General features: G+C 33.6%; 1 protein-coding gene across 1 annotated transcript; it reads left to right on the top strand.

The window, feature by feature from the left end:
• Window positions 1-10564: 10564 nt before the first annotated feature.
• LOC149259678 (uncharacterized) lies at window positions 10565-18916 on the top strand. The gene is made up of 3 exons (XM_089454902.1): window positions 10565-10921; window positions 11082-11168; window positions 18749-18916. Exons 1-3 carry the CDS (start codon window positions 10565-10567, stop codon window positions 18914-18916), a joined length of 612 nt encoding a protein of 203 aa, XP_089311028.1.
• The last annotated feature ends 6649 nt before the right edge of the window (window positions 18917-25565 follow it).

The following is a 25565-nucleotide window of genomic DNA, read 5'->3' as shown; positions in this document are numbered from 1 at the left end:
TAACAATATGGGGACTACATGGGCACAACAATATAATAAGGGGGTTGTACTAATAATAATAAGGGGTTATACTAGTAGTATAGGGACCTAACAGAGAGGACAGGGGTGAAGGCAAGTGGACAGGCATGGCAGAGAAGGAACAACCCTTGAGAGAAGGAGGGTGGAGACGGATAAGGAGGACAGCGAGGATGGCAGGGGGGTTAGCAGGAGGGCGGGCAGAAGGACGCCAACAAGTGGCGGCGCTAGGGACCCGATCATACGGTAAGAGCAGCTGGGAGTAAGTGAGCGTTAATGCGAGGAGGTGGAAGTCAGGACGAAGGGTCACCATTCCAAGGTGACGATGTAGGGATTAGTGCAAGGAATGATGACAGACATGTGGCCGTAAACAAAAAAGACAGAAAGGGGAGGGGATTAAATCATAAGGGAAAACAGGCCATAGACAGACGCATGCAGAGGGAGGAGACGAGAACCGGAGAGAGGAAAGGTGGCCGAAGAACGACATTGCAGCATGCAGACAAAAGCGGAGCCAGTGCTGCAAGTTGGTATGTTTATCCTCTGGCCCCTAGCTTCATAAGGCATACGATGAATTTTTGAATTAATTTAGGAAATTTGTTCAGGAGAAGGTATGAGTCTGGTAGGGAGGCACCCAGGAATTCCTGGGATCCTAGTTGGTCGAAAACTGTAGATTGGGAAATGAAAATCCTAGGGAGTAAGCTAGGAAGGGAGGGAATTGATTCCAGGAAGGGAAATATTTCCACCACGGAAAAATATCGAAATGAAACGAGGAAGAGCGAGACTATAATGATCCTCATTGGAGACTCTGAGAGAAAACTAGAATAAAAAAAGGAAAAACCTCAGAGAGCAAGTAGAACCGAGAAAAGAGGGAAACAGGGAAACAGAAGACCTCTAGGGGTGGAAAAAAATAGGGTCAACATTTTGAGGGAAAACATATCCATGACCAAGACTCCCTGCGATGCGAGAAACAACAAACCAGCCTACCTTGGAGGCGAACCTAAGCGGATGCCTCGGTCGTGCTGTTTGAACGACATATGGTGCCATGAGGGAAAAACTTCAAGAGCAGTTAGAATGGAAAGAACCCATAGCTATGAGAGGATTGTGGAAATTCTAAAAGAAATCTTGAAGAGCATAAGTTTTGGCACTAAAAGGGATAACAAAAGGGACATAGGTAAAAGGGAAATTGTTTTGTATTATTATTATCAAACTGATAATCATAATGGTTATGTGATAAGTCTCATCTCACACCACACCCAACACAATGAGGAGGACAGTGAACAAAAAGAAGCAGCCAACAGTAGGCACGCAGACAACATGGCGACCAGGAAGGGCAAGAGAGACAAAAAGATGGCAGAGGGAGCGAGCGGCTCAAACAAAGAGCAATGAAAGAAAGGGAGAAAGTCAGGTTGTGAACATATAAAAATCCTCATTGACACCTACATGGCAGGGAACCCACCGGACATCAGAGCCTAAATTGCTGGATAGGAGCGAGAACTAAACGACAATATAAGGAACTAATACATCCCCATGGAGGAGTGGGAGAGTATGGTTCCAGATCTAAGGAACTCTCGAGGACGACACTCCCTGTTCAGACAGACAATACAACAGTATTGGGTCATGAAGAACGTGGTGGCATGGGCCATGACCCTTAATCGGGAACAAGCAGCTAGCAGAGGACTAGAGGTAAAGGAGGACGCCAAGGAAAAGGATCCTGTTAGGGCAGAACTCCTTAGGGAGATTGCAACAATCCAGATACAAACTTACATAAACAACTTGGATTTGGGAAGAATTGAGCAAACACTTCAAGACATGAAGAGGAGCGAGATGCTTGGCTCCAGTGCCAAAGTGCCAGCCCCAGTAATATCCTTGGATGAGGATTGAAGTAGAGGTCCAGTACATTTTTGATAAAATTTTGATGAACAACTTTTACTTGTTTAATTTGAACAGTAGTATAGATAGTAAAGACAATGTTGCTAGATGGATAGAGAAAGACCTTTTCAAATTTTGGACAGGGTTTAATGCAGACAAGTGGCTATCTGATTCCTTCGGGCAGGTAAGCCACTTGGAGCAAATGGAAGTTCTGATTTTTGAATAGTTAATATAAATAGAGAAAGCACCACCAAGTTTACAAAAAAACAAAAAATATTATTATTATTATTTCTTTTCAATAACTATTAGATTATTATTATTATTTTTAATTTTAAATAAAAATGTATTTTTATTTATTTTATTTTTAATTATCGGAAAAGAATCAATAGATGCTTTTCAAATTAAATCAATTTACAAGAAACATGCCACATATAAAGATAAAATAAGAAGTGATTACCGAGAGAAAATGAAAGCTCAAATATACTTTTTATTGAGAAACTACAAAGTTAACTTTAACTTTTTGATACCATTTTTATGAATTTGATTATATATATGTTTGAATCAATGGTTCAAATCCATTCATCCCAAATGAATTTAACGGATTATATAAGAGTGAATTGGTAACTAAGAGAACTAATTTAATGATATAATTATTATTTTGTAATGAGAATAATTATTGTTCATTATTAATGTAATTTAATTTTATTATTCTTATTATTATTATTTATTTAAAAAAACCACATAATTTAAAATGTATTGTTAGTGATTCTTCAGAGCATAGGCTTAACGTTTACAAGATTCTTTAAGATTTGATCGATAAATGTATGACCAATCAAAAACTATTTTAAATTTTAACTTTTTTATAACCATCAGTAAAACTACATCCATTAAAATTATATAGTTTCTAATTACATATAATCTTAATCTCATATATGAAAAATACTTCCCAAATAACAATTTAATATTCTACCCATTTTTTTATGAATATGATTATGTATATTCAATCTTTTATTTTTTTTAAATTTATAGAAAATATATAATTAATTATTATTAAATAAATAAATATTGTTTTTGAAAATGTCATTTGCTTATCTACACTAAATGGCTTATCTACATTTCTGATCATGAATACCAAGCTTCCTAATGAAGTGCTTAGTGAGTGGTTTATTAAATCGCTCCCTGATAAAGTGCTCCGTGAGTGGTTTATGAAATATTTACTGCCTAACATCATCGAAGATGTAGAAAATGGTGGAGTCCAAACCGAAGAGAAAGCTATCTTGCATGCCCATCAACTTGATTTAATCTATTCCTAATCGGGCGCCTTGTATCAAAGCATCAACCAACTCAGAAACCCAGAACCCATGCTCATGAAGTCGTGGAGCAACTAGCCTCTCAGATGGGCCAACTGAACATTTCTTCTAGTGCCCTGGCTGGTTATTCGGCTACCATAACTCCACATGTCCCTGTTCAAAGTAATAAATAAATGTTTTTGAAGGATACTTTCAAGAATTTGTGAGTGTTTGTTAGTCACAATGGTATAATTTCTTACATCTTATAAAATGTTAAAATCTCTTATCACACATTAACCAGAATGAACTTTTTGAAGTTTTATATGGATACCCACCATCATCAATAAAAGAGTATGTTATCACCAATTTCAACATATCTACTGTAAAACAACAACATGATCATTTTTATTGAAATCTTTCGTATTTTAAAGAGTCATTTTGAACAATCAAAGAAAAGAATTAAATTAAGCTATGGGCTAATTTGACAAGAACTAATCATTAATTTGAAGTAGGAAACAAAATATTTGTAATGCCTCTAGTAAATCGATAATGTTTTAAGTAAGGCAGTAAAATTTAACTGTTGACTAAGGTTATGTTTGGTAAAATTAAAATAACTATGTTGCTACTGCTGTTAATTAATTGTTGCTACTATTGTTTAATTAAGTATGTTGATTAATTGTTGTTAGTAGCTATTGAGGTAGTTGGAAAAAGAAAAACCTAACTACCTTCATGAGACGGTTGAGACCCCATAGGAAAAGGGGAAAAAGATTATGCCAAGTCTGGTAGAGATCAGATGGCAGAAAGAAAAAAAAGAGAGTTGCTCTTTGGAAACAGAAAATGCTATGTCTGGTAAAGATCAGATGGCATGTGTTTGGAAGGCGGAAGCTTCCTGAACCGCTACGTCTGGTAAGGACCAGGTAGCGTGACTCAGCGAACGCTAAGTCTGGTTGTGACCAGATAGCGTATAATTGGGAAACAGAGAATTCCCTAGAGCTGCTATGTCTGGTAATGACCAGATAGCTTAGGTCTAGCAACGCTAGAAGTCTTGCAGGCAACAGAAGACTTGCAGGAGCGCTTGGGGGTGGAAGGTCGAGCAGGACCCTCCTAAGGACGGGAGGAGGACAAGCATAATAAGGTGATTTGCTTTCTATCAGGTAAGCATTGATTAACGAATTAACAGTTCTGGATTTTACCAGTTTAAAAGCACAGAATTCTGTGATTGTGAAAAGAAAAGAGAATAGAGTTATGACTGTAAGCATTTACATGAAAGAATTATGAACTGAACAAGCAATGAATGATGGCATTTAATATAAGCGTAGGTAATCAAGATTAAGAGCGCTATGTAATCATTATAAAATTGAGAAAGGAATCAATCCTATTCTTCTATTTATAAATGTGATAAAATATTGTAATTAGCAGCAACCGAGTAAGCACAGAACAATTATGCTCGTTTACTGCTTACATATACATATAATAACTGCAAACCATAACCAAGACTGGGTTATACCTATACACGAGAGCTTCCAGGATTTGTAAACGGAGTCATTACAATGAAATTAGCCTTATGCATATAAGAGTCCAAGCTAAAAAAAAGAAACTTTCAAGAAAACACCGAAGCTTCTTCCTTCAAGAAATGGTCGGAAAAACCATTAAGAACAGGACATCAAACCTTAGATTAACCATAGTCAGAAGAAAAACCACTACTCAGTAAACAAGAGCAAGACAACATGCTCAAGCTACAAAGGAAGTCGTGACAAGCTTGCCACAAAATGAGGGATGATATCCGGCTTGAAATGGTATCGAGCTTTAGGAACAGAAAACAAAACATTTATCCCCTGAAATCGTTAGTTATTTGTTGGGTAAACGTGTAACAACTTAAAAAAAAAATAATAACCCAGATACCAAATCCTGTGCATAGACTGCGATGGAAGGAAACAACCTTTCGCATCGCACAGAGTGCATTATAATAAGCAAACCAAATAGAGCAGGGTTATAATAGCACAAAATATATTAAACAATTCCTTGTGGCGTAATGAAATTAATACACAAAACAAATCCAAAGAGTGCATATGAGAAAGCAATCCTGCAATTCAGTAATATATTGATGGCAGTTTGGGGAAAAACTCAAGGGTTTGACCCTCGGCCCCATATGGAAAAATACATTAAGAGCAAAGTCAATAACCGGTGCTAGTGCCTAGCACTTAAAATTTGTAACTGTTCTGGAAACAAAATTTATATTTTACATGCACCAGAATGGGCCGAAGACCCTATCAAAAGAATAAAACAAACGACGACACTGTAACCAGAAAAAGAATCTCGTGGGCTTGCCCAGAGAAAGGGGCAGCTCCACCACCCATCTGAAATCACTATGTTTTCTTCCCTAAAAACAATGAAGATAACCGCTTCTTACCCGGAGGGCGAAGTCCACATGGAAGATTTGGTTTGGTCGCCAACCCGGAAGCAGGTCACAACGCCATAAACATGCACCTGCGATAACAAAGAGTTCCACCGTAAGAGTAAGGAAATAGACGGGGAAAAAAACTAATAACATTTTTCCACAAACGAAAGTAAACTAATTATTAGAGCAATAAACATGTCAACTTACCTTGATAAGTGGTAAACGACAAATCCAGGGTAGCCAGGGTGGTCTGGGTAGATGCCAAAGGGTGGAAAACTCAGATCGCCGAGGTTCTATGGAAGCCGAGGCTTCTCCAAAGATCAGCCGAGAAAGTTCGAATGACAGAGGAAACCTTTCCCAAAACCCTTTCTCTATCATCGGACCAAACGTGAATCGTAGATCTGGTAGAGCTCCTCCTTGCCGTTGATTTACGGTATAGCAAACCCCGAGGAAGGTTTTGGCGGTAGGCACTAGTACTGCACAGAAGTGAGCTGAGCACACCAACTCGGCTCGCGGGAACAAAGACCACATGGTGGCCATGTGAAGACCCCGGCCGGACAACAGCTCCAAGTGCCAGGTGGAAACCAAATAAATACAAACCAAGTCATATAATCCCTGAGTTGACAGCCGGGAATGTAATGGCGTGAAAACCCAGCCGGCGCCAACGGTAAAGCATGGTTCATATATCTCATGCAATGTGTATACTTAATAACAATAAGGACCTCGAACTTCAAGAGCCAAACCATAGTTATTGCCAAGAACTTTACGGTCATGATTTCAAAAGAAAATAATCAAAGTTATTTCTTATGTATGTGTGAATGTAAAAAAAATAATTTAACGAGAGGTATCACAAGTGGTATCAAAGCCAAGTTACAACACTGTGACCTCGGGATTAACTATAGCAGTAAGATGAAATATGAATAACTGAAAAAAAAAAAAAATTAAGGTCTCTCAGACAGGGATGTCACATATCTGTTGAAATGTACTAATCTGCTAAATGCAGGTGACAACAAAATCATGAGGAGATCAAACAGTGCTCCACACAGAAATGAGGCCAAACCAGAGACCATCACTCAACCTCAGGGGAATCATGAAATTTGGGTGCAACTGGGGGAAGAGACTCGTAACACCAATTTGACCATATTGGAGACAGTCAAGGAGTTGAAGAACGAGATGGCCTGTCTGCGTGAGGATAACGCCAGATTAACTTTGGAATAGGAAAAGATCCTGAAAAGTTTGTCGGATAAACAAACCCAGCGTCAATCGAATCCCAGCCCAGAGCGAACGCATGTATCAAAGGAACAAGGCTATCACACTGAACAGGAAGAGACAGAAGGAAGGGAAGAGGTTCGGGGAGAGCGATCTGATAATTCTTCCGAACATCGAACTTCCAAAAGGCAGCGGATAGAGCTATAGGGTGAGTTCCGGAAAATCAAGCCACCACATTTTGATGGGGAATTGGAGGAATCAGCAGAAGCCTGGTTAATTAATATGAACAAGTATCTCCAAGTTTACGAATATGATCACAACCTTAAGGCGCGGCTCGCTATTTTCCAGTTGCAAGGAAAAGCCACTCTATGGTGGGAGGAAGTCAAGATAGTGCGGGGAATGAGTGAGCAAGATGTAACTTGGGAAAATTTTCAAAGATACTTCAAGGAGAAATACTTGACTGAACGTTTCTACGATGAAAAAGCACGGGAATTTCATGATCTGCGGCTTGGGCAGCAGACCATGGATGAATTCATTACTAAATTTACATCTTTGCTTCGCTATGTACCGTATATTCGGGAGGAAAAGGCAAAAGTGTAGCGGTTCGTTAGCAGCCTACCCCAGGCAATGCGGGAAAGGATCGAATTTGATAATCCGAAGACCATGGACGAAGCGATACGGAAAGCTAGAATATGTTATCAACAGAATAAACAAAAAGGAGAAAATTCTGGGAAGCGCTGGGCAGATAAAAAAGGCAGCAGAATGACTGTGGGAGTTAAGGGAGCTCACAACAATTTCAACAAGGGATTCTCCAAAGGGTCCAGCGATAGAAACCAGTCCAGAAATCAGCTCAGATTAAAGCCACCTAATGAATCTAAATACAGTGAGCAGCCGGGTAGAGCTGATAATGAGGGATCAGCTAGGCCACCAGTGCAGTGTTGGGGTTGTGGCGGGCCACACTATATTAAAAATTGCCCTCACCGAAAGGAAAGTGATCAGGTGTCCCAGGTTTATGAAGCCTCCTCCACAGTGGGAGACGTGGCTCGGTCCATACCCAGAATAAATGCTGCCCTCGAGGATCGTCAAGCTGATTACCAGCCAACGATGATAGAATTTGAAGGTAAGATTTTTTATCGAACTGTTTCCATTTTAGTAGACCCAGGAGCTACCTTAAGCTATGTTAGTCCCAAAGTTGTGGAAAATTGTAGTTTGCAATCCATTAAGTTTAAAAATCCATGGTTAGTACAGCTTGCAATCGGGGCAAAAAGACGAGTGCTGGCTAAGGTCAGCAACTGCCCATTAAGGATAGCCGGTCAGACAGTGATGACATAATTGAATGTACTCCCTCTCGGTTCGTATGATGTGCTGATCGGGATGGATTGGCTGGAAAAGCGGTGGTCTATAATAAACTGCAAGACAAAAACAATTTCTTATCGGGACGAACTAGGAAATGAAAAGGAAATTCAGGGTATCCTGAAACCAGTGCAGATCCGGCCAATTACTGCCTCACAGCTAGCTAAAAGCATCAGGAAAAAATGTCAAATATATGCAGTACAAGTAGGTTATGCCAAATCTGAAGATAAAATTGCTGCTATGGGAAGCATACCAGTAGTGCGAGAATTTACAGATGTATTTCCCGAAGAAGTACCAGGGCTGCCGCCCAAAAGAGATTTAGATTTTACCATAGAATTGATACCTGGTGCAGCCCCAGTGTCCCGAGCACCATACCAGATGAGTGTGCCGGAATTAAAAGAATTAAAAATGCAGCTGCAAGAGCTGTTAGACAAGAAGTATATCCGTCCCAGCGTATCCCCTTGGGGAGCCCCTGTACTGTTTGTTAGAAAAAAGGACGAAACCCTCCGTATGTGCATAGATTATAGACAGCTGAATAAATTGACAGTTAAAAATAAATATCCACTACCCCGCATCGATGAATTGTTTGATCAAGTGCAAGGGGCAACAATCTTTTCAAAGATCGATTTGAGGTCTGGTTATCATCAAATCAGAATTAAGGAGGAGGACATAGCCAAAACAGCCTTTCGAACCCGTTATGGACATTACGAGTTTGTGGTACTGCCTTTCGGGTTGACCAATGCACCTGCGACATTTATGTGCCTGATGAATAGTGTATTTCATCAGTACTTGGACAAATTCGTATTAATTTTTATTGATGATATACTTATATACTCTCAGAATATTAAAGAGCATGAGGAGCACCTCAGACTCGTGTTACAGACACTGCGGGAACATCAGCGATATGGTAAATTTAGCAAATGCGATTTTTATAAAGAACAGATCCAGTATTTGGGGCATATCATCACCAAGGAAGGCATTGCTGTGGACCCTGAAAAGATCAAAACCATAATGGAATGGCCAACACCAAAGGACGTGGCAGATATCAGGTCTTTCATGGGGCTGGCTGGATATTATAGACGGTTCGTGGAAGGTTTCTCCAGGGTTGCATACCCTATCACTTCCTTGCAGAAGAAAGGAAAAATATTTAAGTGGACAGCAGAATGTCAACGGAGCTTTGAACAGCTCAAATACCTGCTCACCACTGCACCTGTGCTGAGTATTGCAGACCCGGAAAAAGATTACGTAGTCTACACAGATGCAAGCAAAGAGGGTGTAGGCGGGGTGCTGATGCAGGAAGGGAAAGTGATCGCGTACGAATCCAGGAAATTGAAAGAACGTGAGCAGAAGTATTCTGCCTAAGATCTGGAACTAACTAATGTAGTACATGCACTAAAAATGTGGCGCCATTATTTGGTGGGAAGAAAATTTTTATTGATGACAGATCACCATAGCTTAACTAGCTACTTTAGTCAACCAACTTTAAACGCTAGGCAAGCTAGATGGGTGGACTTTTTGGGCGGTTTTGATTTTGAAATCAAACACCTAAAAGGAAAAGAAAACTGGGTGGCAGATGCATTGAGCCGAAAGGTGCATTCTCTTTATGAAATTGGCATTAGTGAAGGACAGTCTACCCTTGGCAAAGAAATTAAAGAGGCTGCTGAACAATATCAAATCTACCAACAAAAGAAGCAATTAGTGCAGAACTTAAATATCCACATAATGCAACAAGGTTATGAATTAAATGCAGTAGGCATTTTATGCTACCAGAAAAGAATATATGTAAAATATTCTGGATGAATATCATAAAAGTCCTTATGCGGGACATCCGGGTTATCAAAAGTTAATCACTTCTCTACGGAAGGAATATCACTGGCCAGGCATGAAAAGAGATGTAATAGAATATCTGGCACGATGCTTAGAATGTCAACAGGTTAAGGCTGAACATCAACACCCTGCGGGTTTGCTACAGCCATTACCTATACCAGAATGGAAGTGGGAGATTATCACCATGGACTTTATTACAGGGTTACCAAAGTCCAAGAGGAATAATGACTCTATTATGGTTGTAGTGGACAAACTCAGTAAGTCAGCCCACTTCATACCAGTTCAATCTACGTATCGTGCAGCACAAATTGCAAATGTTTTTATGCAGAACATATTTAAACTCCATGGGCTGCCAAAAACTATAATATCTGATCGCGATGTTAAATTCACATCAGCCTTTTGGAAGACCTTGTTTGAAGGTCTGGGGACTCAATTGAATTTTAGTACCGCTTATCATCCGCAGACTGACGGACAGACTGAGCGGGTGAATCAAGTGGTGGAGGACATGCTGAGGTCATATGTGATGCAACAACCCACTCGATGGGAAGAGTATTTACACCTTGTAGAGTTTGCCTATAACAATGGATATCATGCATCCTTGCAGATGAGTCCATTCGAAGTACTTTACGGCCGAAAATGCCGCACGCCATCCAGTTGGGGTGGACCAGAAGACAGACTCATGCTGGGTCCTGAAATGTTAAAAGAGATGGAAGCAATGGTTAAGAGAGTGCGGGCTAATTTAAAAATAGCTCAGGACAGACAAAAAAGTTTTGCAGATCGGAAAAGGACCTTTAGAGAGTACCAAGTGGGTGAACATGTATATGTCAGAATTCGGGCAAGGAGAAGTACTCTACAATGGAATGGTTGTGCCAAATTGGCACCCCGCTTTTGTGGGCCCTTCCAGATTTTAGCACGAGTGGGGCCGGTAGCTTATCAGCTAACCCTACCTAGCCACATCCAGGTCCATAATGTTTTCCACGTATCCGTTTTAAAGAAATATGTTTATGACCCTAGACACATAATAAGTTGGCAGGACATTCAGGTAAGAAGATGTTGTAAGTTAAACATAAACCAAAGATGGATTGTTAAGAAACTGCTAATCTGAATATTATGTGTTTCAGGTGGAACCGGAAGGAGAATTCCTGGTCAAGCCAGTGAACATACTAGATCGGAGAAGGTTCGAGCTGCGGAAAAGAGTCATCACCCAGGTTAAAGTGCAATGGCAGCACTTTGGGCTGGATGAGGCCACCTGGGAAGATGAGCAGAGCATGAAAGAAGCCTATCCCGAATTGTTTTTGGGTGAACAACAACATCGGGACGATGTTGAACTTCAGGAGGGGGAGATGTAATGCCCCTAGTAAATCGATAATGTTTTAAGTAAGGCAGTAAAATTTAACTGTTGACTAAGGTTATGTTTGGTAAAATTAAAATAACTATGTTGCTACTGCTGTTAATTAATTATGTTAATTAAATGTTGCTACTACTGTTTAATTAAGTATGTTGATTAATTGTTGTTAGTAGCTATTGAGGTAGTTGGAAAAAGAAAAACCTAACTACCTTCATGAGACGGTTGAGACCCCATAGGAAAAGGGGAAAAAGATTATGCCAAGTCTGGTAGAGATCAGATGGCAGAAAGAAAAAAAAGAGAGTTGTTCTTTGGAAACAGAAAATGCTATGTCTGGTAAAGATCAGATGGCATGTGTTTGGAAGGCGGAAGCTTCCTGAACCACTACGTCTGGTAAGGACCAGATAGCGTGACTCAGCGAACGCTAAGTCTGGTTGTGACTAGATAGCGTATAACTGGGAAACAAAGAATTCCCTAGAGCTGCTATGTCTGGTAATGGCCAGATAGCTCAGGTCTAGCAACGCTAGAAGTCTTGCAGGCAACAGAAGACTTGCAGGAGCCCTTGGGGGTGGAAGGTCGAGCAGGACCCTCCTAAGGATGGGAGGAGGACAAGCATAATAAGGTGATTTGCTTTCTGTCAGGTAAGCAATGATTAACGAATTAACAGTTCTGGATTTTACCAGTTTAAAAGCATAGAATTCTGTGATTGTGAAAAGAAAAGAGAATAGAGTTATGACTGTAAGCATTTACATGAAAGAATCATGAACTGAACAAGCAATGAATGATGGCATTTAATATAAGCGTAGGGTAATCAAGATTAAGAGCGCTAGGTAATCATTATAAAATTGAGAAAGGAATCAAGCCTGTTCTTCTATTTATAAATGTGATAAACTATTGTAATTAGTAGCAACCGAGTAAGCACAGAACAATTATGCTTGTTTACTGATTACATATACATATAATAACTGCAAACCATAACCAAGACTGGGTTATACCTATACACGAGAGCTTCCAGGATTTGTAAACAGAGTCATTACAATGAAATTAGCCTTATGCATATAAGAGTCCAAGCTAAAAAAAAGAAACTTTCAAGAAAACATCGAAGCTTCTTCCTTCAAGGAATGGCTGGAACAACCATTAAGAACAGGACATCAAACCTTAGATTAACCATAGTCAAAGAAAAACCATTGCTCAGTAAACAAGAGCGAGACAACATGCTCAAGCTACACAAGAAGTCGTGACAAGCTTGCCACAAAATGAGGGATGATATCCGACTTGAAATGGTACCGAGCTTTAGGAACAGAAAACAAAACATTTATCCCCTGAAATCGTTAGTTATCTATTGGGTAACCGCGTAACAACTTAAAAAAAAATAATAACCCAGATACCAAATCCTGTGCATAGACTTCGATGGAAGGAAACAACCTTTCGCATCGCACAGAGTGCGTTATAATAAGCAAACCAAATAGAGCAGGGTTATAATAGCACAAAATATATTAAACAATTCCTTGTGGCGTAATGAAATTAATACACAAAACAAATCCAAAGAGTGCATATGAGAAAGCAGTCTTGTAATTACAGTAATATATTGATGGCAGTTTGGGGAAAAACTCAAGGGTTTGACCCTCGGCCCCATATGGAAAAATACATTAAGAGCAAAGTCAATAACCGGTGCTAGTGCCCAGCACTTAAAATTTGTAACTGTTCTGGAAACAAAATTTATATTTTACATGCACCGGAATGGGCCGGAGACCCTATCAAAAGAATAAAACAAACGGCGACACCGTAACCAAAAAGAGAACCCCGTGGGCTCGCCCAAAGAAAGGGGCAGCTCCACCACCCATCTGAAATCACTGTGTTTTCTTCCCTAAAAACAATGAAGATAACCGCTTCTTACCCTGAGGGCGAAGTCCACATGGAAGATTTGGTTTGGTCGCCAACTCGGAAGCAGGTCACAACGCCATAAACATGCACCTGAGATAACAAAGAGTTCCACCGTAAGAGTAAGGAAATAGACGGGGAAAAAAACTAATAACATTTTTCCACAAACGAAAGTAAACTAATTATCAGAGCAATAAACATGTCGACTTACCTTGATAAGTGGTAAACGGCAAATCCAGGTTAGCCAGGGTGGTCTGGGTAGATGCCGAAGGGTGGAAAACTCAGATCGCCGAGGTTCTGTGGAAGCCGAGGCTTCTCCAAAGTTCAGCCAAGAAAGTTCGAATGACAGAGGAAACCTTTACCAAAACCCTTTCTCTATCATCGGACCAAACGTGAACCGTAGATCTGGTAGAGCTCCTCCTCGTCGTTGATTTACGGTATAGCAAACCCCGAGGAAGGTTTTGGCGGTAGGCACTAGTACTGCATAGAAGTGAGTTGAGCACACCAACTCGGCTCGCGGGAACAAAGACCACATGGTGGCCATGTGAAGACCCCGGCCGGACAACAGCTCCAAGTGCCAGGTGGAAACCAAATAAATACAAACCAAGTCACATAATCCCTGAGTTGACAGTTGGGAATGTAATGGCGTGAAAACCCAGCCGGCGCCAACGGTAAAGCATGGTTCATATATCTCATGCAATGTATATACTTAATAACAATAAGGACCTCGAACTTTGAGAGCCAAACCATAGTTATTGCCACGAACTTTACAGTCATGATATCAAAAGAAAATAATCAAAGTTATTTCTTATGTATGTGTGAATGTTAAAAAAAAATTTAACGAGAGGTATCACAATATTTATGTGACTCCAACCATACTAGCAAAACTCACTCAAAGATCATAAACTTGCACCCAAGTTTATGGACTTTACTAAATCTTAAAGAGTGGGTCAAGTAACCCATGTTTTAGATACCAAATAAGGAAAAGCTACCTGATGTTTTCCATTATGTTTGGAGAAAACGTTGGGCCCAACAATTCTTATATAGACAAAACTATCCCTTTTGGAAGAAGAAGAGAGACTTATATTGAAGTTTATGGATATTTTAAAAGTTAAAATCAAAATTTGTAATATGCCTATAATAAGCTAAAAGTTAGTTATAAGTGTATAATTATGTTGATAGGCATGTTTATTTTGGAATAGAGTTTCCATAATTTTAATTTAATTATTAATATTTATTAAGTAGATGGTAGAGATTTAACCTCCATAGGATATTCTTAATAGTATACAAATCAATGGCTAAGATTTGTTTTAAAAGTAATTATGCTTTTTTTCTCTTTTAATTAAATTCATTAATTAAAAAAAAATGTCACATGACCAAGCGTCATATGAAAGTAGTTATAGTTTTTTAGGGCATGTTCAATTGATAAACCATATTATTGATCCATGGTAAAAAAATTCTTACAGGTTTTTTTAAAATGTAGATATGTTTAATTTATATATTATTTTATTTATCATTAATAATAACTATTATTTTAGAAAAAAAATATAATTTAGTCATTTCTTATTGTTTTTTAATTTTAACAACTTGAGATGTATATGTAATAAGTGGTTTGATGTTTATTATGTGTCAATGTCTATCTTCTTACTATATTATTATAGTGTAGTGTATATCACTCACCCATATATATATAAACTTCATAAAATTTCTCTCTTTACCTAAATAATAGTTTCACAACTAATTGCAATAACGATTAATAATAATTTATATAAATTCAATTTAAATATTTAATCTAAATAAATTTATTATAAAAATTTAAAATACAAAAAGTTACTATAATTTATTAATTATTATTATTTTCCAATTTAATTATAAAAATATTATTATTATTATTTATCTTTAATTATCCAATCTAATTAATAAAAACTTTTCAAATTAAATTAACTTACAAAAGACATACCACGTATAAAAATAATTACAAAAGCAAAAGCAAAAAGTTTAGGCTAAAACAAATGAAATCTCAATAGGCTTTTAATTTTTTTCACAAAAGAAGTACAAAATTAATTTTAACTTTTTATCTATAATTATATCTAATTTAGATAAAAAGTAAGAATTGATTATTAAAATAAATTATTATATTTATTTAATTAATTATAAAGTTAATTTTAATTTTTTTGGCATCAATGATAGTAATTTTTATTGTTTTTTTGGTAAAATTTATTATAGTTTAGGGAAAAAGTAAGAAGTGATTATTAAAATAAATTATTATATTTCTTCAACTAATTATAAAGTTAATTTTAACTTTTTTGCATTAATGATGAGTAATTTTTGTTGGTTTTTTTGGTAAAATTTATTATAATTTAGTGAAATAGTAATGAGGATAATTTTTTATAACATAATTATTAGTTGATCATGAGAATAATTATCTATAAATGTGACTTATTCAATTTTTTTTTTTCTTTAAAGAAAATCATATCTTTGAGAATAATTATCTATAAATGTGACTTATTCAATTTTTATTTTTTTTTTCTTTAAAGAAAATCATATCTTTGAAAAGACTTGTTAGTGGCTCAAAAAGTAAATTTTGCTCTTACAAAACGTGAAAGATTTAGATTATTAACTTATTTTTTCCAAGTCAATCAAAGTTAATTTTAATTCTTAATAGCTTATAATTATCAGTAAGATAACAACAATCAAATTATATGGTTTCTAATAACATATAATCTGAGTATCATATATGAAACTATATATTTTCTTTTTTGTGATGCTAGGTAAATATTAGTTTCTAATATCATATAATCAAACTATCATACAAGAAACTTTTTTTTTTTTTTTTTTTTGGTGATGTTAGGTAAATATTTATATATCTACAAGATGTTTTCCCAATGGCTTTTGGCCTATCATTGGGAAACTAGACTAGCAACCCAATATGATTACCTTTAGCTATATAAATAGCACATATGAAATCTCATAGTCAAATAAACTTAAAAGTCTATTACTATATAAAAATTTAGTATAAATTTGAATTTTCTCTATTAGTTTAAATTACAACCTTATAGCTTGAATTACAACCTCACTGTTATATTGTATAAAATAAAAATTTAACCGAAAAATGGTCTCAGACTTTATGCTTTTGTGATTCATGATATATTGTTCAGATCTTTCGGAAAAATCACATTGAGAACAAAGGGTTGACGCGTTTAGAACCCAAATCTAGGTTCATCACGAGGACCAAGATGAGGAGTTAAGATTAACTGACAAAAATTTATAGACCTCCAAACCAAATCTAGGTTCATCATGAGGACCAGGATGAGGGGAAAGATTAACTGACAAAAATTTATAGATCTTAGAGATGAAACGGGGGGAAAGATTAAGTGACAGACATTCATCATCAGGACCAGGATGAAGGAAAAGATTAACTGACAAAAATTTATAGATCTCAGAGATGAAACGAGAGAAAAGATCGATAAATTCCCAATAGTTAAATAAAACATGTGAACATTACACAATCAAAGTCAAATCATTTAATTTTTATTTTTATTTTAGTCTATTTTATTTTAAATTTAAATATAAATTTTAACCAATTTTATATATATAATAATAATAATAATAATAATAAATTCATTAATTAATTTAATTTAATTAGATTCTTATTAAGAAATTTTAATTTAAAAAAAGAAAAGGAAAAAAATATTTTCAGAAAAATAAAAAGAAAAAAAAAAAGAAAAAGGAAAAAAGAAAAAAGAAAAATAAATAAATAAATAAAATCAAGATATAAAAATATATTTATATATATTAAATAAATCAAATGATAGATTAAAAAAAAAAAAAAACTAATAAGGGAAGAAACAAAGAGAAGGGACCCACTAGTTGTTTAACTTCCATCCATCGAGAATTTTTCTCTTTTTTCAATTTCAATGGCTTCTCTTAATTTTCGGTTATGGAAATGATCAACTCTAGCTAGGATCTTAGAATCCTCTAAGCAAATATGGTGCTTCATTAATTCAACATGTTCGCCTAGAGGGTCTAAATCCTTTGTGAAATGGAACGACGAGTTTCACAGATGTAGGGGTTCCACACGAACATGGGATTAAATAAACAACTTTCATGCATTTGGGATCAATAGGGTCTTTGACAGATCTTAAAGAGCTACGAATGATTTTAAAAGGTCAAGGTGGAGCCAATCTTTTGCTTCTTAAGAATTCTAGCAATTTTGTCAATCGTCCCTTGGATAGAAAAACGTTGTACATTAGAGTCCACTCTAAGCTGTTTTTTAGAATTAGATCCCAACTAGCTTTTAAAAAAGCTCTGAAACCTTACAACTTGCTATAACCATTCCTCTGGAAAATATAAAAAAAAAATAATATCAATTATCCTATACCATCTTCAAAACGAAAAAAAATTCTAACTCAATGGCCATAACCCTCTCCATTAGAAAAGTGGTATCAACTATCCTATACCATCTTCAAAACCAAGGAATTCAATTAAAAAAGTATCAACTACCCTATACCATCTTCAAAACCAAGAAATTTCTAACTCAATCGTCATACCTTTCCAGATCTTCCACACCACCCCTATGAGTGCGATACAAACTCAAATATAATTCATTGTGAAAATAGCTGCTAAACCAAAACCAATAACCAAGGTTTAACCCCGGTTCAGCATGATGATCGCAGGGAGTTTTGATTTGACACACTCTGTGAGGGAGTAAACCAAATAAAACCAACCACCAAATTACTCATATACCCAAAAATAAAAATAAAAATATATATATATATATGATTCAATATTCTATATTTTAAACGTATATAAAAATAAGATTAATTGTTATTAGATAAAAAAAGCTTGCATCGGAAGCTGTATGGGCTTATCTATACCGAGTGGCAGGCATGTGCGGAAGACAAAAAGGGGTATTATTATAAGTTGATTAAGCCATGAATAGAAAAACATCAGCTCCTTCACAAAAAAGTAGATAAACCTAAAAATAGGAAGTATGATAAGGTGTTGAAGTTGAAGGCCTTGACATATACACTTACGTAATAAGATTCAAAATCATTGGAACCAAAACACAGATGTGGCCCTCCCATTGCAGGACCCATCTGAATCATAGGTTCAACTTTCCATTTACATTTCATCATCACCCCCATGTTGGTCTATAATGGAGGGTGTGACACGGAAACACGCCTACATTACCAACACGTCTCTTCTAGATTCAATACGAGGAAGTTCAAACGCAGACACACCCGGCCCCACGCATGAATAATTCAATGTTTCAAGCCCCGCTTCATCTCATCATCATTGTACCATCGTCGTCGCAACAACTATTGAATTGAATTGAATGAATTAGCAGAGGATTTGAATAGCCGTTGGCTACTTGGTAGAGGTAGTTTTATTTAGTTATTCAGAATTGCGCAAAGAGTTATCAAATTTGAGTTGTGAATTCTCTATAATTAAAATGTTTTAATATTTTTCGACAATGTTATTGATTAGAAATATATTTTAAATAAAAAAAAAAAATTAATCAAAAATTTATTCGCTAAATTTTCTACTAAAAATATATAGACAACTCTCACACATAGAAAACTCCCGCCGCACATTTTGAATATAGGGCAAATTCTAACGTGCGTTCTGTCAAATCATAACGATAATTATCTGCGAAAATTGAGCCCGTTCATCATTTCGGTTTCCGCAGACGTCAGCCGCCCGCCGGGTCCCGTGAGAGACCGTTAAGAGGCAGGCAAGGACGGGCCCTCGTCGTTTGGTTCCGGGCAGCCGGGCGCGCCCCGGTCTGCTTTCTTCGCAGGGCCCCGGCACGAATGAACGGACGCGCAGGGGTCTGTGTACTGAACAGAAGGCGGCAGTACAGACAAATGTCCGTGACTCCAAACGGCTACCTGACGGGACTGCTCACTGACGCGACGTGACGGAACAGAAAACGACGAGACGGGACGGGACGGAACGGCGTGCCATCTCCCGGTCCCGGGCCTACACCGCACTGCCGCGCCGCTCCTCCCTCCATGTCCCCTCATCCCGATGCCATGCATCCATTCATGCAATACCCATTACCATCCATCGGCTTGGAGCCATGCATGGTTATGGCATGGGTATGGGTGACTCATGAATGTGAAATAATTAAATTAAATGTTATGACCGATGGTATTACTCCGTATTTAAATCATAGCCTAGTTTGCGCTGGTTGCGCAGCCACTGTCGCAACTGCCTCAACAGATTAATTAATGCGAGGCGTTGCATGGACAGGCATTATTACTATTATTATTATTTTTATAATTGCAGATTTTGGACTTCTTTGCCTTTTTCCTTGTTCAGAGTTAGGTACGGAGCAGTTTATTTGGGTAGCAAATGTCCTTACTTGCAGTAGGTAGTTGGAGGGAGTTTGGCCACGAAAATGACAAATGCTCTTTTTAAAATTTTCATCTATTTATATATTTAAATAATTAAAATTTTTCAGAAATAGAGTTTAAATTTAAGCGTAGTGTAAAGATGTTTTAAAGTGGTATGGAAAACACTGAAAATTATGACAAGATTTTGTTAAAATTTAATTAATTTTTTTGTAAATTTAGATGGTTATTTTTAAACTTCAAGATTTTAGGTATCTTTAAACACGTCTATATTAGATTTTTTTTTGGAAAAAATAACTAGCGATCTTTGACAGTTCACGCAAATTTAACACAACACCTTAAATTTAAGGAATAATAATGTTTATAGGGTTTTTATATATGACTTTAGTTTTTAGGTTATATTTTTAATGAATGTTAATCACAATTGGATTAAATATAGTTGAAATAGTAAAAGTTGAGTTGTTAAATCTATGCATTTTAAATGTTTTTAGAGATTTTCATCACTTTGGTTTATGTATGCAATTCTAATTTATGGATGCAAAAATCCATTTTAAGTAACTAAGAATTGTATTTTTTGACTCTAATGAAAAACACATAAACATAGACTTCACAATTAAGACAACAAAAACTTAGAATATTTAGACTTTGCCTTTGTATTTGATTAAATATGTTATAATACATGTTACATAATGAGTGTTCAAATAATATTGACAACTTAATTTGACATTAGATAATTTGGATTTTAATGAATCAGTGTTAGAGTTGTCACTTTTAATGATGGTGATCTTATGGAAGGGTTATCTAATGATAGTGATCTTCTTGAAGGATAATACTCCACACTAGAATATTGGATTGGAACTAAAGAGGAGGAGGATAGAGGAAAGAGATGTGACACTAGTGGCGATGATGAATCATGAATATAATATAGGTTCTATTAATAATAAAAATATTATGTGGATGACCAAAATTCATTGAACCTTAAATATTTTTTGTGTTTGTAAAACACAAGGAATGAATTCAAACTCAAAACCTGATCTTGACATAATTTTTTTCTCTTCATAATTTTAAATATGTCTAATCCTGACACATAATTTTAAATATGTCTAATCTTGCCCAAGTGTCTAGGTACTTCCTATTGGAAATGGGTTTCCGAATTATAAGTTCTATTAATAACAAATATTATGTAAATGACCAAGATATGATGAACCCCACATATTCTTTGTCATTCTAAAAAACAAAGGATGAGATCAAATTCAAAACTTGAACTTCACACTTTTTGCTTTGTTGTTTTCATTTTTTTCTTTAATGATTTTAAATATTTATATTTGTGGCCAAGTATCTAGGTAAGTTTTTTTCATTTTTTCCTTTATAATTTTATATACTTATATTTGTGGTCTTCTGTCTCAATTGGGTCTATCTTAGGAAGTTGAGAGAAATGGTGTTATCCATTTTGCCTAAATTTGATTCTTGTTATGACATGTTGAGCTTATAATGAATGTTTTTGTAATGACTTTGAGTTCCTCATATAGTGTATAAAGATATTTCTGAGAGAAAAAAGAAGAAAAAGAAAAAGCGTTTAGATAGTTTGCATTTCCATTTTATTTCTCAATTTTTTTGCAATTTGACTTTTTCTCCATTCTCCATTCATGCCTTTGTTTGCTCACTCCTGGATGAGGATTAAACGTCTTAGCTTTTGCCATGAGGTTTCATTTTTTGATAGTTTGTGATAATGTGTTTTTAGCAATCAACATGGATATCAATGGATTTATATTTTTTCCTAATCGCAACATTTGCTATTTTAGACCTTGAATTTATGGGTTTATGGTGATGAGTTCCAATTACAATAAGTAAACTTAGATTGATTCAATTATTCTTATTAAATTACTCAATTCATTTTTAATAAATAAATATTTTATTTTTCATTTTTATATATAAAATAATAATTTTTTTCTTTTCAGATTATATCTAAAAATTAAAGACTAAATAAATATAAAATTTATTTTTAACAATAATATTACATAATAAATATTTAAATTAAAGATTATATATTTTGTGAAAGGTTATATAGAATGTATTGTATAGGGTTGGTCAACGTATATTAAGCTAGTTTATAAGTATTTTTGCTACCCACTTATAAGAGGAGACTCAAATAGAAAAAAAGTTTGGCCAAACATTTTGCAAAGAACCACAATTTAGAAGGACTAGGGTAGGCATTGTTTTTCATATTTCTAAAACACCAATTCACAATAATTCCCTCTTTTCTTCCTATCTTTTTTCAGCTCTAAATTTTATGGAAAAAATGGGAATTGTTGCGAATTAGTATTACAAAAAGATGAAAAACAGTGTGAACTCTTGGAATGGCTACCCTAGTCCTTTGAATTTATAATTTTACTTCTATTTCATATATATTAAATATTCTAATTTCTTGTTTCTTTCCTATACTAAAATCAATTTAATAATATATTATATCAATATTATAATTTCTAAAAATTGTAACCATATTTTATTTTTAATTATTATGTATTTCTCACGTTGTGCTCCATTTTGTGAGTAAATATCTCCAATTTATATTTGTATTTGCATGTTTCATGTCCATATGTATTTTTTACTTGACTTTCATGTAATTTAAAAGTATGATTAAAATTTTATTTATAATTAAAGTATATTGTTATAATTTAAATAATAATTAATATGAGAAAAAATTTTAACCATATTTTATTTTTAATTATTATGTATTTCTCACGTTGTGCTCTATTTTGTGAGTAAATATCTCCAATGTATATTTGTATTTGCATGTTTTGTGTTGGATGCTTGTATCCATGTGTATATTATAATTTAAAAGTATGATTAAAATTTTATTTATAATTAAAGTATATTGTTATAATTTAAATAATAATTAATATGAAAAATTAATAACAATGTGAGCTCTTGGAATGGCCACCGAATTTATAAGTTTACTTCTATTTCATATATATTAAATACTATAATTTCTTGTTTCTTTCATATATTAAAATCAATTTAATAACATATTATATCAATATTATAATTTCTAAAAATTTTAACCATATTTTATTTTTAATTATTATGTGTTTCTCACATTGTGCTCTATTTTGTGAGTAAATATCTCCAATGTATACTTGTATTTGCATGTTTTGTGTTGGATGCTCGTATCCATGTGTATTTTCTATTTGACTTTCATGTAATTTAAAAATATGATTAAAATTTTATTTATAATTGAAGTATATTGTAATAACTTAAATAATAATTAATATGAGAAATTAATAACAGTGTGAGCTCTTGGAATGGCCACCCTAGTCCTTTGAATTTATAATTTTACTTCTATTTCATATATATTAAATATTCTAATTTCTTGTTTCTTTCATATATTAAAATCAATTTAATAATATATTATATCAATATTATAATTTTTAAAAATTAAACCATATTTTATTTTTAATTATTATGTATTTTTCACGTTGTGCTCTATTTTGCTCTATTTTGTGAGTAAATATCTCCAATATATACTTGTATTTGCATGTTTTCTGTTGGATGCTCGTATTCATGTGTATTTTCTATTTGACTTTCATGTAATTTAAAAGTATGATTAAGATTTTAATTATAATTAAAATATATTGTTATAATTTAAATAATAATTAATATGAGAAATTAATAACAGTGTGAGCTCTTGGAATGACCACCCTAGTCCTTTGAATTTATAATTTTACTTCTATTTCATATATATTAAATATTATAATTTCTTGTTTCTTTCATATATTAAAATCAATTTAATAATATATTATATCAATATTATAATTTCTAAAAAATTTAAGCATATTTTATTTTTATTATTATGTATTTCTCAGGTTGTGCTCTATTCTGTGAGTAAATATCTCCAATGTATACTTGTATTTGCATGTTTTGTGTTGGATGCTCGTACCCATGTGTATTTTGTATTTGACTTTCATGTAATTTAGAAGTATGATTAAGATTTTATTTATAATTAAAGTATATTGTTATAATTTAAATAATAATTAATATGAGAAATTAATAATAGTGTGAGCTCTTGGAATGGCCACCGAATTTATAAGTTTACTTCTATTTCATATATATTAAGTATTCAAATTTCTTGTTTCTTTCCTATATTAAATTAAATTTAATAATATATTATATCAATATTATAATTTCTAAAAATTTTAACCATATTTTATTTTTAATTATTATGTATTTCTCACATTGTGCTCTATTTTGTGAGTAAATATCTCCAATGTATATTTGTATTTGCATGTTTTGTGTTGGATGCTCGTATCCATGTGTATTTTCTATTTGACTTTCATGTAATTTAAAAGTATGATTAAGATTTTATTTATAATTAAAGTATATTGTTATAATTTAAATAATAATTAATATGAGAAATTAATAACACTGTGAGCTCTTGGAATGGCCACCCTAGTCCTTTGAATTTATAATTTTACTTCTATTTCATATATATTAAATATTCTAATTTCTTGTTTCTTTCATATATTAAAATCAATTTAATCATATATTATATCAATATTATAATTTCTAAAATTTTTAACCATATTTTATTTTTAATTATTATGTATTTCTCACATTATGCTCTATTTTGTGAGTAAATATCTCCAATGTATACTTGTATTTGCATGTTTTGTGTTGGATGTTCGTATCCATGTGTATTTTCTATTTGACTTTCATGTAATTTAAAAGTACGATTAAGATTTTATTTATAATTAAAGTACATTGTTATAATTTAAATAATAATTAATATGAGAAATTAATAATAGTGTGTGCTCTTGGAATGGCCACCGAATTTATAAGTTTACTTCTATTTCATATATATTAAATATTCTAATTTCTTGTTTCTGTCATATATTAAAATCATTTTAATAATATATTATATTAATATTATAATTTTTAAAAATTTTAACCATATTTTATTTTTAATTATTATGTATTTCTCACGTTGTGCTCTATTTTGTGAGTAAATATCTCCAATGTATACTTGTATTTGCATGTTTTGTGTGCATGTGTATTTTCTATTTGACTTTCATGTGATTTAAAAGTATGATTAAGATTTTATTTATAATTAAAGTATATTGTTATAATTTAAATAATAATTAATATGAGAAATTAATAACAGTGTGAGCTCTTGGAATGGCCACCCTAGTCCTTTGAATTTATAAATTTACTTCTATCTCATATATATTAAATATTCTAATTTCTTGTTTCTTTCATATATTAAAATCAATTTAATAATATAGTATATCAATATTATAATTTCTAAAAATTTTAACCATATTTTATTTTTAATTATTATGTATTTCTCACGTTGTGCTCTATTTTGTGAGTAAATATCTCCAATGTATACTTGTATTTGCATGTTTTGTGTTAGATGCTTGTATCCATGTGTATTTTCTATTTGACTTTCATGTAATTTAAAAGTATGATTAAGATTTTATTTATAATTAAAGTATATTGTTATAATTTAAATAATAATTAATATGAAAAATTAATAACAGTGTGAGCTCTTGGAATAACCACCGAATTTATAATTTTACTTCTATTTCATATATATTAAATATTTTAATTTCTTGTTTCTTTCATATATTAAAATCAATTTAATAATATATTATATCAATATTATAATTTCTAAAAATTTTAACTATATTTTATTTTTAATTATTATGTATTTCTCAGGTTGTGCTTTATTTTGTGACTAAATATCTCCAATGTATATTTGTATTTGCATGTTTTGTGTTGAATGCTTGTATCCATGGGTATTTTCTATTTGACTTTTATGTAATTTAAAAGTATGATTAAGATTTTATTTATAATTAAAGTATATTGTTATAATTTAAATAATAATTGATATGAGAAATTAATAACAGCGTGAGCTCTTGGAATGACCACTGAATTTATAATTTTACTTCTATTTCATATATATTAAATATTCTAATTTCTTGTTTCTTTCATATATTAAAATCAATTTAATAATATATTAT

This window comes from Pinus tabuliformis, chromosome 6, assembly GCF_031772625.1.
Source record: "Pinus tabuliformis cultivar Carrire ecotype Pingquan chromosome 6, CPIR1, whole genome shotgun sequence".
NCBI lineage: Eukaryota > Viridiplantae > Streptophyta > Pinopsida > Pinales > Pinaceae > Pinus > Pinus tabuliformis.
This window is presented reverse-complemented; position numbering and strand designations above follow the sequence as displayed.